Consider the following 12,970-nt stretch of genomic DNA (forward strand, 5'->3'; position numbering starts at 1 on the left):
CCTGAGCAGGGTGTCTGTCACTGAGCTGAGCCCTCAAATCCTGCACACAGAAAGGAGCAAACTCCAGAAGGAATAAATAAATAGATAAATCCTGAGCTGAGCCCTCAAATCCTGCACACAGAAATTTATTTATTTATTTATTTATTTATTTATTTATTTATTCCAGAAGGAATAAATAAATAAATAGATAAATCCTGAGGTGGGTGTCTGTCACTGAGCTGAGCCATCAAATCTTGCACCCAGAAAAGAGCCAGATCCAGAAGGAATAAATAAATAAATAAATCTTTAGCTGAGCCATCAACTCCTGCACACAGAAAGGAACAAATTCCAGAAGGAATAAATAAGTAAATAAATAAATAAATAAATAAATAAATCCTGAGCTGAGCCATCAAATCCTGCACACAGAAAGGAGCAAACTCCAGAAGGAATAAATCAATCCTGAGCTGGGTATCTGCCACTGAGCTGAGCCCACAAAAATCCTTCCCCAGAAAGGAGCAAACTCCAGAAAGGAATAAATAAATAAATCAACCCTGAGCAGGGTTCCAGAAAGGAATGAATGAACAAATAAATAAATAAGTAAGTAAGTAAATAAATAAATAAATAAATAGATAAATCCTGAGGTGGGTGGCTGTCACTGAGCTGAGCCATCAAATCCTGCACCCAGAAAGGAGCCAGCTCCAGAAAGGAATAAATAAATAAATAGATAGATAAATCCTGAGCTGAGCCATCAAATCCTGCACACAGAAAGGAACAAATTCCAGAAGGAATAAATCAATAAATAAATAAAACAATCCTGAGCAGGGTGTCTCTGTCACTCAGCTGAGCTTCAAAAATCCTTCCCCAGAAAGGAGCCAGTTCCAGAAGGAATAAATAAATAAATCAACCCTGAGCTGGGTGTCTGTCACTGAGCTGAGCCTTCAAATCCTGCACACAGAAAGGAGCAAACTCCAGAAGGAATAAATAAATCAATAAATAAATCATGAGCTGAGCCATCAAATCCTGCATCCAGAAAGGAGCAAACTCCAGAGGAATAAATAAATAAATCAACTCTGAGCAGGGTGTCTGTCACTGAGCTCAGCCCTGGGAATTCCTGCATCCAGAAAGGAGCCAGCTCCAGAAAGGAATAAATAAATAAATAGATAGATAGATAAATCCTGAGCTGAGCCCTCAAATCCTGCACACAGAAATTTATTTATTATTTATTCCAGAAGGAATAAATAAATAAATCAACCTTGAGCAGGGTGTCTGTCACTGAGCTGAGCCCTCAAATCCTGCACACAGAAAGGAGCAAAAACTCCAGAAGGAATAAATAAATAAATCAACCCTGAGCAGGGTTCCAGAAAGGAATGAATGAATAAATAAATAAATAAATAAATAAATAAATAAATAAATAAATAAATAAATCCTGAACTGAGCCATCAACTCCTGCACCCAGAAAGGAGCAAACTCCAGAAGGAATAAATCAATCCTGAGCTGGGTGTCTGTCACTGAGCTGAGCCCTGGGAATTCCTGCACCCAGACAAAGATTGCAACTCCCCTCACAAAACTCAAAAGTCCCCAACAACTCACACTGAAATTGGGACAAATTACCCCAAAAGAACTTTCTGAGGTGAACTTTAAAGCCTTAAAGAATTTCCCTTTTAAATATTAAAAAAAAAAAGAATATTCAATATATTTTTTCTTTTGTTTTCCCCCTCTCTCCCCCCAACCTGCAGCTGCTTTTTCTGCCTCTCCTCGATGCCAACAGCAGAATAAATCAGATTTCTTCTTATTTTCATTACAACACCACAAAACTACAATTAAAATTCTTTCAGCCATGATTTCAGCAATCAGAAATTTTTAAAAAAGCAAATAAAATTAATATTCCTTCAAGCTTCTTATGTATCCCTGGGCACTGAGGGTCTCTAAGAGGATAAATTATCCTCAAAAAGGGAGGGTAAATATTCCCCCAAATAATCCTGGAATGCAGCAGAGAAGATGGAATTTAAATTATGCTGGAGTCAGGGCAGAATTTAATTTAAATTAAGATTTCACTGAGCAACATTTGTCACCAGAAACGTTCCCCACCAGAAAATATTTGAATATTTTTTTATTAAAAGTGCCATCTCTGGAGAAGATTTAAAGCAGTTACACAGCAATAAGAAAACATCCAAACACTGAATAATGAAGAATTTATCTGGAGTTAAGTTTTAAAAATAAACCTTCTATAGGCTGGCCAGTGCAAAGGAAATAAAAATCATCTTACACACATCTATATATCATAAAAAATACATTTAACTGCACAAAAGGGTGGATTTGCCATTACTTCTGAATTATTTTCAGGTTCAAAGATTTATGGATTTACAGAAACAGCATTCCCAAAGTTTTGGGGTGGATTTAGGCAATGAAAAATTGAATATATTTAAATTACTACATCTGTGAATCCAAACTGAGATAAAGGCGTGACTGAAAATTGGGTTTATCAAAAGAAAAATGAATATATTTAAATTACAACATCTGTGAACCTGAACTGAGACAAAGACATCACTGAAAATTGGGTTTATCAAATGAAAAGATGAATATATTTAAACTACAACATCTGTAATTTAAATTACAACATCTGAACCCAAACTGAGACAAGGACACCACCGAAAATTGGTTTTATCAAATCAAATAATACTTTTTTAAGTTCTTCAGACAGAGATCTGAAAATTCTGATACCTGAAAATATTTCATATAAAACCTCTGCCATAAATTAAGGTCGGATTTCTGCACAGCCATTAATCCTGCTAAAAATACAGTGAATTTTAAGACTCTTTTCTCAGCAGGTTTTTCCTACAAAATCAGCATTTACCATCAAATCCAAGCAGGGTTTTCCATAAAAAGAGATGAAGCAAAGGGAAAAACCGGAATTCCCTCTTAAATTCCATATTTCATCCAGCAGGTGCCTCTTTGTGCTTGGCATTAAGAGCATTTGCATATTGAATTCCCCATTAAAAATAATCCCAGGATTGGCAAAACCAAAGGGATTGGTGCATCCAAACCATCACAACTCACCATCAACATCCCCCACTCTTGGCATTCTAAAATTCTGATTTTAAAACATAAAATCCAAGATCAAATCCCTTCCCGTGCCCAGGTGGCACCCTTGAACCTTCAGGTGATTTTTGGGGTTTATCCCAAACCATCCTTTCCCAAAAGCAGAGGCATTTCATGAGGATTAAAATCTTCATTTCAGAATTTCTTCACTTTCCAGTCAGGGGGGAAAAATAAATCATTCATCCAAGGAAAAAAAAAAAAAAACCCACAGATTTTCCCTCCTGAAATGTCATTTTTCATTGCTGCAGCAGTTCTTTAGGGGCTCCCTGCCATTCCCAAAAGCTCTGGAATGGCATTTCCACTATAAAAATTAATGCAAATTGAGATTATTGCAGATTATTGGCAGCAACTCCTACCAGAGCACAGAGCTCCTGGAGGCCTCGTTGGGATTGCAAGAATTATTCCCAGAAATTGAATTTAGGAGCAATTTGTGCAGGAAAAATCCAATGACCCAAACTGTGGGAGCCAACTTCCACCTGACTAAGGAATTCCCTGCGGAGCAGAGAGAAACCTGGAATGGTTTGTCCACCAGAAAAAAAAATTATTTCACCTGGAAAGATCCTTCATGGAGCAGAAGGATGAAGGGAATTATGGAACCATCAGGGAATCCTGGAATGGTTTGGGTTGGGAAGGACCTCAAAGCCCACCCAGATCACCCAGGGACACTTCCCACTGTCCCCCTGCTGCCTCAGGTTCAGCTTTTCTGTGTTCCAGGCTCTGTGCAGCTCTGAGCTTCCCATCCAGCGCTGCTGAGCTCTGTGCCCAGAGCAGGGAGACAAAACAATTCCTGCTCCAGCTGGGCACCAAGGACAAATGAGCCAAATCCCAGGCCAGGAGCACAAACCCCGTGGGCTGGAGAGAGAAAAACAAGCAGGGTGGGAGTGCCTGGGCTAAAGCTGGGCTGGGACAATGAACTGCAAGGTGGGAATGGAGCAGAGCTGATCCCAGGGAGAGACCCCGGGAGCGCTGGTGCATTTTGGGGCCATTTTGGGTCATCTTGGGGGCAGCCCTGGCTGGGCTCTGGTGCTGCCCCAGGTGGATCCATGGAGGAGATCCTTGAATCAATCCCTGCTTTATTCTGGGACTCTGCCCAGCCCCTGCTCCGGGGCAGCCTGAACAAGGCTGCTCCAAGCCCCATCCAACCTCACATTGGACACTGCCAGGGATCCAGGGCACAGCTGCTCTTGGAATTCCAGCCCAGCCCCTCCCCACCTTCCCAGCCAGGAATTCCTTCCCAATATCCCACTCCAATCTCCCCTTTCCCCGTGGAAGCCATTCCCTGTGTCCTGTCCCTCCATCCCTTGTCCTCTCCTGGAGCCCCTTCAGGCCCTGCCAGGGGCTCTGAGATCTCCCTGGATCCTTCCCTTCTCCAGGGGAACATTCCCAGCTCTCCCAGCCTGGCTCCAGAGCAGAATTCCAGCCCTCTTGGATGGCACAGAACCCAGATATGGAAAGAGAGAATCCAGATCTTGAGGGATGAGAGATCCATGGGAATCCAGATCCTGGAAAACCTTGACTCAGACATCCAGAACTGTTCTCCTTCACCAAGGTAAAATCTTTTCCATCCAAATTTTGTCGCTGCACAATCGCCCGTCCAGGAGCCACAGACTGAATTCAGACACCTTTCTGCATTCTAAGAACATTGTGGAGGAAATCTGGGAATGTCAACAAGCTTGGAAATACTTCAAAGTATTTTTTACAACTGAATACAATTAGTGACACAAACCAGCAAATAATTAAGGCAATGTTGGTGTGAAGGAAGCCAAATTTGAGCTACTCGAATTCTTCAGGGAACAGCTCCAAATCTCTTTTTTGAGGCAGTTTAAGTGATCCATCCTGCCTGAAAACATCCATCAGGCAATAAAAATCCTGGAAAAAAACCTGTGCAAACCAAGAGAGAACACAGCAGAATTCCCTTCTTATTTATTCCAAGAGCCCACCTGGAATTTTTAGGACAATGAAGCTCCTTAACCATAGCTGTGATTTGGAAGTGGTAATATCCCAATAACACAAAAATCATATTTTTGTGATATTCTGAGGGGACACTCAATTGCAAGGAAACAATCCCTTTGCTTGGCAAGATCAGGAATTCTGCTCTGGGTGCTCCAACAGCATTTTTAGGAATTCTACATTTCCAACAGCTTCAAAACAGGAGGAGGGTGAGGCATTTTATAGAAAGAAAAGAATTATTTTTGTATAACTGCCAGCAGAAATAAGAGCTCTGATCAAGCAGGAAAAAACCCAACCTCATGTTTGTTCCCTATGAAAACCAGAGGTGCTCTCTATGGAACCAAGACAAGCTCAAACACACCCTGGTAAGAAACTCTGAGCTGTTTATGCACATTAAAGGTTTAAATCCAGTTCCCACCTTTCCACATCACCCACCCAGAGCTCCTTTTGGTTGTGATTGTCACAGCTCTGTCCCAGAATCCAAAAAAAATGTTCATTTTCCTCAGAAAACGGGGGATTAAACTTGAGTCCTCCTCACTGGGGGGTTTCTGTGGGGTACTGACGGGGAGGATTCCCACTAAACACCCAGGGAGAGCCGGATGCGCCTTCCCATCAATTTGCCGGGATCAGGGAACATCAGCCACTTCTCCTTGGAGACCCTGCAGGCTCCCGGCCCGGGGGCTGTCCCAGCAGCTCCGTCAGGACAGTGCCAGTGTCACCAGTGCCAGCAGTGCCAGCAGTGCCAGCAGTGTCGCCGGGCGGGGCAGGGCGCGGCTGCCCGCGGCCGTCCTGCGCGCCTGCAGCACGGCCAACACCGCGTTGGTGGCGTTGGTGGGGATCTCCACGTTGCAGATCATGCCTTCGCAGCAGGAAACACACTCCTGCCAAAAGGGACAAAAGGGTCATTAACCCACGGTAATTAATGCAAGGGAGTTAATTCACGGCGGTTTTAAGGGAGAAATGCGCCATTAGGTTCGCAAAGCTGAGCTCAACAGACCCATCCTGGCCAGGGCAGAAGGGGGAGCAGGTATGCTAAAAATCATCCTAAATTCCAATTTATCCATGAATCAATTCTCCAGATCAGGAGTGCAGGTTTTTCCTGGAGTCCTCATCCCCAGGTGTGTCCCCAGGAGGAGGTGGGATGTCACAGAGCCACACTGGCACTGCAGAAAACAGAGCTTCCAACACCTCAACTCTAAATCTGCTCTGCAACCTTTCAGGTTTCAGCTTTTTTCAAGCTGAAAAACTTCTGACTCTAAAAACTTTGTTCCCACTCAGCTTTCCCCTCGAGGTTCTGTGTTCGGTGCAGAGCATGCAAAAATCCCATTGCTCCCAGTGCAGAGCATGCAGAAATCCCATTGCTCCCAGTGCAGAGCATGCAGAAATCCCACTGCTCCCAGTGCAGAGCATGCAGAAATCCCACTGCTCCCAGTGCAGAGCATGCAGAAATCCCATTGCTCCCAGTGCAGAGCATGCAGAAATCCCACTGCTCCCAGTGCAGAGCATGCAGAAATCCCACTGCTCCCAGTGCAGAGCATGCAGAAATCCCACTGTTCCCAGTGCAGAGCATGCAGAAATCCCATTGCTCCCAGTGCAGAGCATGCAGAAATCCCATTGCTCCCAGTGCAGAGCATGCAGAAATCCCACTGCTCCCAGTGCAGAGCATGCAGAAATCCCATTGCTCCCAGTGCAGAGCATGCAGAAATCCCATTGCTCCCAGTGCAGAGCATGCAGAAATCCCATTGCTCCCAGTGCAGAGCATGCAGAAATCCCATTGTTCCCAGTGCAGAGCAGCTCCTGGCACATTCTCCTGGAAAAACCAGCCCTGGAATGGCCACCTCCAGCCCCAGGAGCAGGGCAGGAGCAGGGCAGAGCAGATGAGAGCAGAGCAGGAGCAGGGCAGGAGTAGAGCAGGAGTAGGACATGAATAGGGCAGGAGTAGAGCAGAGCAGAGGAGGAACAGAGTATGAATAGAACACGAGCAGGGCAAAGCAGAGCAGGAGTAGAGCAGGAGTAGAATACGAGCAGGACACAGGCAGGCAGCGCAGAGCAGGAGTACAGCATGAGCAGAGCATGAGTTGAGCATGAGCAGAGCATGAGCAGAGCAGGAGCAGAGCAGGAGCAGGCAGCCAGCACTGACCGTGTGGCCGCTGTCCCCGCTGCGGTGGCAGCCCACCAGGTGACACTCCTCGCCCGTGGCACATCTCTTGGTGACCGAGGTGCTCTCCCCGCGTGCCGTGAACAGGTGAGCGGTCAGGCAGTACCGGGTGCCTGCAAAAGGAATTCTGGAGTTTGCCATCACTAAAAGCAATTCTGGAGTTTGCCATCACTAAAAGCAATTTTGGAGTTTGCCATCACTAAAAGCAATTTTGGAGTTTGCCATCACTAAAAGCAATTCTGGAGTTTGCCATCACTAAAAGCAATTCTGGAGTTTGGCTGCCATCATTAAAGGAATCTGGAGTTTGGCTGCCATCATTAAAGGAATCTGGAGTTTGCCATCACTAAAAGGAATTTTGGAGTTTGGCTGCCATCAATAAAGGAATCTGGAGTTTGGCTGCCATCATTAAAGGAATCTGGAGTTTGCCATCATTAAAGGAATTCTGGAGTCTGGCTGCCATCATTAAAAGCAATTCTGGAGTTTGACTGCCATCACTAAAAGGAATCTGGAGTTGGACTGGCGCTATTAAAGGAATCTGGAGTTTGCCAACATTAAAAGCAATTCTGGAGTTTGGCTTCCATCATTAAAGGAATCTGGAGTTTGAGTGCCATCACTAAAGGAACATGGAGTTTGGCTGCCATCATTAAAGGAATCTGGAGTTTGCCATCATTAAAGGAATCTGGAGTTTGCCATCATTAAAGGAATCTGGAGTTTGGCTGCCATCATTAAAGGAATCTGGAGTTTGCCATCATTAAAGGAATCTGGAGTTGGACTGCCATCATTAAAGGAACCTGGAGTTTGCCATCATTAAAGGAATCTGGAGTTTGGCTGCCATCATTAAAAGCAATTCTGGAGTTTGACTGGCATCATTAAAGGAATCTGGAATTTGGCTGCCATCAGTGATCCCTCAGAACAGCCTCTCACACCCACACACAGCTCAGGAAACCATCCCAGAAAATGCCCCTACAGAATCACCTGCTGCTCGATGAAAAGAGCATTTGGCAAGAAATTAACTCCTGTGAAACTGAGCTGACCCTCCCAACCCCCAGCAGGGCTGCTTTGATTGGAATTCCTAATTAGCAGCATCATCCCCCCGTGTATTTTTGTTTCTCTCCTCTTTCAGCAGCAGGTTCCTGCTTGGTTTCAGGCTGGTTTCCTCATTCCTCTGCTCTGCCTCTTCCCCTTTCCCACCGTTCCCGTCACCGGGTGAAAAATGAGGAACCATTTCCATCCTTCTGAGCTCTCTCCTCCCCAGCACGGGTGGGAGCCCCAGTCAGGCAGGTCCTGCTGCTCCCCAAGAACAGGAAATTTTGGGATGGCATCCAAAGGGAAGGGAATAAAGCTACAGAGGAAACTCTTCAGGTTTATTTAAACAACATCTTTAAATTAACTCCTGGGAAGCACAAAATGATGTGAACATACACAGAGAAACAGACAGAGGGAATTAATATGGATGTATTATTAAAAATCTGCTCGAATATTAATTTTTTTTGTTGTTATATAAAACTGGGAGATGGAAATAAATAATTTTTCACTGTTGCTTTACACTCTGAAGAGAATAAAGCTACAGAGGAAATTCTTCAGATGTTTTAAACAAGATTAAAATTAACTCTTGGGAGGCACATCATTATCTATATATACACAGGGAAATATATATTTATACGATATGATATGATATGATATGATTTATTGTGTTATATTATGTTATATTATTATGTTAGTTATGTTATATTATATTTATAATAATATGTTAATAATAGGTAATTAACACTGATGTATTATAAAATATTGCAATTATTTTTAAAAATGCTATATTAAATATTAGTATTAAATTCAATATTAGTATTGAATTTAATAATAAAATACTATCCCTATTTTAAATGCCTGTATATCAATATTTTGGTATATATTATATAAAACAGACAGAGATGGAGATAAATAACTTTTCCCTGTCACTTTACACTCTGGAATGGCCAAAACTGTCACGCCAGCAGAAAATTCCTGGCTCAGCATTCCCAACAACAAAACCTGGATGTCACCAACGCCATGCCTGAGCCAGACTTCTCCAAGGGGGAGGGAGGGAAAGGTTTAACTGTCCCAGTGTTTAACTGTCCCAGTGTTTCAGTGGGGATCAGGATCAGGATGTTCCTGGTCCAGCCGTACTCACTTGCAGGACACCACCTGTCCTCAGCCCAGCGGTTGCAGTCGTAGTTGTCCACGGCGTTGTCACAGGTGAAGCACTTGAAACTGTTTGGGAATGGGGTGGCTTGGAAAGGGTTAAAAAGGCATTAGAATACAGCCAGGTGGGAAGCACTGAGAAAAAAACCAAAATGTTCCAAGTCGTGCTTGTGCAGGCAGGTGTTTACAGGAATAAATTATAGATGTTTACATCTTTTCACTGCTAGACAAATAAAACGAGCTTTGCAGAAAGATTTTTCTTTTCTCTCTGGGCTTGAACTCGAAATATCTCCTCGTGTTTTCACTCTCATAACCCAAAACTGAGGCAGTGCTGAGGAAAGCAGGGAAGAGGGAAGAGTTTATCTCCCTCCTCGTGGAGCAAACATAAATCTACATTTTCCTTTGATGGAAAAACTGCATTCCCAGATCTTGATCTCCCACTCGGAAGGAGAAGTCGGATCCTTTAAACAAAAGCTCTTTTAAAACCTCATTTCCATCATTTCAGTGGATTCTTGGAAGGTGCAGGGTTCATTAGGGGCAGGTATTTCACTTTTATTAATTCCAGCTGTTATATCCTGGCTGCTCTAACCGTGCAGGTAATGCAAATGAAGGGATGGAACACTGGTGATGCCAGATAAGAGGCAAAAAATAAATAAATAAATAAATAAATAAATAAATAAATAAATGATGCCATTAGTGCCAACTGGCCTCACAGGTCCCACGGCGTTTTTAATTACCTTCAGAGTGAATTAATTGCATGCAGCAACACCTATTCCTCCCCTTACAAAACCCCCAGCAAGATAAAAGAGCAGAACCACCTGCTCTGGATTATTTACAAGGAAATCGTTTCCTCGGCAGGGAGACAGAAAACAATACAAAAAAGCCCTTAAAGTGCCAAAGTCCTTGTGCACTCTTTAATTTGGCGAGGATTTGATTTATTTCCATTTATTCAGCTTGTCAAACATGAAGGGCAAAGCGCTGTGGGGTGAGAAGGAGAATCTTTGTTTTAAAGCTCCTGTGGAGACCAAACAGCTGAAACGCAAAGAACTTGGGTAGGAGGGGGCAAAAATGACAGTTTTGAGGTAGAAAATACAGAAAAGGCCAGAATTCCACAAAAAGAAAGCCACTCACGGTCTGGTGGAGGCCTGATGTTGTAGAAGTTGATGTTCTCAGCTGCAGCCCAAGGTCCCGAGAGGATGAGGAGCGGGAGGAGGGCTGCGGCCAGCGCGCGCCGCACCGCGCCCATCGCTGCACAGGGAGAGCCCCAGCCCTCAGGCCTGCAACAGCAAGGGAACACATGGTGGGCACTGCTCAGTGGGAACGGTGAGGATCTGGGCTGTGGGATGATGGATTTGCTGCCCAATCCTGCCGGGAGCGTGGGGATGCAGCCGGGAGCGCCGGCGAGCGGAGCAAAGCTGAGCTGGTGGTGCCTTCTGCTGGCCAGAACCCCTCACCGAGGGCTGGGACTTGCACAATAAACTCAAGCTTATTCCTTTCACCTATTTGTCCTCCTGAGCCCTGAAAATTCCTCAAAAACCAGCAGGATTGAGGACCTTGAGATCCAGCTTGAGACAGCGTGGGACAAACAGCACCAAACGCAGAGAAATCTCAATTTCAACACCAACAACCAACCCCTCACCCGAGATAAACAAATTTCACTTCACTCAAGCTGCATCACCTGAATTTTAAGTGCACTTGGCACTGTCACACCATTAAAATTTGTAAGTGTAAACTCAATTTATTTCCTTTGAAGTGCATCCCAAGGGAACGCCGAGGAAGGTGGCACAGACGTTTTGGACAAGGGCAGGGTGGAAAGTTCACAGGGATGAGATGCAAACACCCAAAAATTTATTTGGGGCCCCCCCGGCTGCTCTGCCAAGGCTTCAGAGAGAAGAACTGAACATTTTGCTCAGGTTGGTGTTCAGACTCCCACACCTCCAGACAAAACCAGGGAATTGTGGCAAATCCCAGCGACCCTGGAGCCTGGTTCAGATATTACAAACCACAACCTCGCTCCTCCCATGCAAATTCCCAGCAGGACAAACAAGCTGGAGTGGAGGCTCCTGCCAAACCAGAGCCAAAGGCATTCCCTCCAAACTTCTAGGCACAGCCTGGCCAGGCTGGAAATGGTGCTCAGCAGGAAATTCCAGGAATTTCCCTCTTTTCCTTGAGTTTTTTTGGATTGGTTGGGGTTTTTCCTTTTCCAGTGGAGATGCTTTTGCCAGCCAAGCAAACAGCAGAATGTCAGGAATTCTGAATTTTACTGTGAATTTAACCACACTGCCTGAGATCTGCTCAATCAAACCTTGGCTTTGTGGATATATTTCAGGAGATATCCCAAAGTCCCAGCCCACCTCTGCTCCCTGTGCACTTCCAACTCTCTTTTCCATAGGATGGTCCAGATTTCCTCTGGCTGCAGCCCAGGATCAGAAGGATTAGGCAGAAGAATCTGTGGAGAACAAACAGCAAGAGATCATCAAAATTCCGTTTTCAAGACACAAACTAGCATTAGATTTAGGTAAAAATCAGGATTTTACAATGAAATATTTGCAGAAGCACTTGAGCTACACAATGTGGCTCTCCCTGAGCGCTGTGGCAATGCAGAAATTGAGATTCCCTCCTTCCTGGGACAGTCCAGGGCCATAAAAGACAAATAGAAGACAAAAAGTGAAGTTTCCTCCAGGAAAACCACAACTGAGGGGGTGGCCTGGGTGGGACCACAGCAGTGAACATTCCCATTCCACAGATTCCCCAACTTTCCCCAGGATTCTGCCCAAAACAGCAGCACAGGTCGGCAGCAAGGGAAACCTGAGGGAGTGAACACAAACCAGTGAGAGGCTGGTGAACAAACTGGTCCTCCCAGCGTGTGGAGCTGACCCAACTCCTGGAATTCCAGGTAATTCCAAGGCTGCAATCTCCAGAGCCACGTTCCTGATCCCCATCACCTCATCCTCGTGCGCCTGCACCATCAGGGTGCAGATTTCCTGACTCCAAGAGGGCTCCAAACCTTAAAAATGCCCGAGGGATGCTGGTGACCAGAGGAGAGGAGTCTCTTCTGTGCCTCAAGTCCTCGCTCTCCTTCCTGGAGCCCTTGCAAACAACTGTTTATCCTGGAATTCCAGGATGGTCTGGGGTGGAAGGGAATTTAAAGCTCACCTAGTTCCACTTCCCTTCCACTTCCACACCTTCAGCATGCTCCAAGCCCTTCCAACCTGGCCTGGGACATTTAAATCCTTGGAATATCCTGATTATATCCTTGGAACAGCTCAAACAACCCAGTTTGATCAAGAACTTCCCAAAATTACAGCACATTTCGAGCGTTTGTAAATGATTCCCATTTCACTCTGCAGGAAGGGAGGGAATTGAATCACCCCAGCATTTCCAAGGCTTCTCTCCTTGCCCTGTGTTTGCTGCTGGCTCGAGGAAACTCTGCCTTTCTGGGCTGTAACGGGATCTGAAGCACCTGGGCAGAAGAAAAGGCACAATTCCACTCGGGCCAGTTTGCTGCTCCCCCCTGCTCCCTCCCCGAGGCTCCTCTGGCTTTCCCTCGTGCCAAATGGAAAATCTGAGGGAATATAAACACAAAAAAGGTGACTCTGGCTGGGG

General features: G+C 44.9%; 1 protein-coding gene across 2 annotated transcripts; it reads right to left on the minus strand.

Annotated features, from left to right (window-relative positions):
- Nucleotides 1-2,074: 2,074 nt before the first annotated feature.
- LYPD6B (LY6/PLAUR domain containing 6B) lies at nt 2,075-12,182 on the minus strand. Of its 2 annotated transcripts, XM_009088234.4 has the most exons (6): nt 11,902-12,182; nt 11,719-11,813; nt 10,496-10,641; nt 9,354-9,452; nt 7,169-7,299; nt 2,075-5,909 (listed from the first exon to the last, which is right to left on the minus strand). In XM_009088234.4, exons 3-6 carry the CDS (start codon nt 10,608-10,610, stop codon nt 5,727-5,729), a joined length of 528 nt encoding a protein of 175 aa, XP_009086482.1. In that variant the 5' UTR covers nt 10,611-10,641; nt 11,719-11,813; nt 11,902-12,182; the 3' UTR covers nt 2,075-5,726. The 2 variants fall into 2 exon arrangements, with proteins under 2 accessions (XP_009086482.1, XP_018766793.1); XM_018911248.3 differs by lacking the exon at nt 9,354-9,452.
- Nucleotides 12,183-12,970: the final 788 nt, after the last annotated feature.

The sequence above is a fragment of the Serinus canaria genome, chromosome 7 (genome assembly GCF_022539315.1).
Source record: "Serinus canaria isolate serCan28SL12 chromosome 7, serCan2020, whole genome shotgun sequence".
Lineage (NCBI taxonomy): Eukaryota > Metazoa > Chordata > Aves > Passeriformes > Fringillidae > Serinus > Serinus canaria.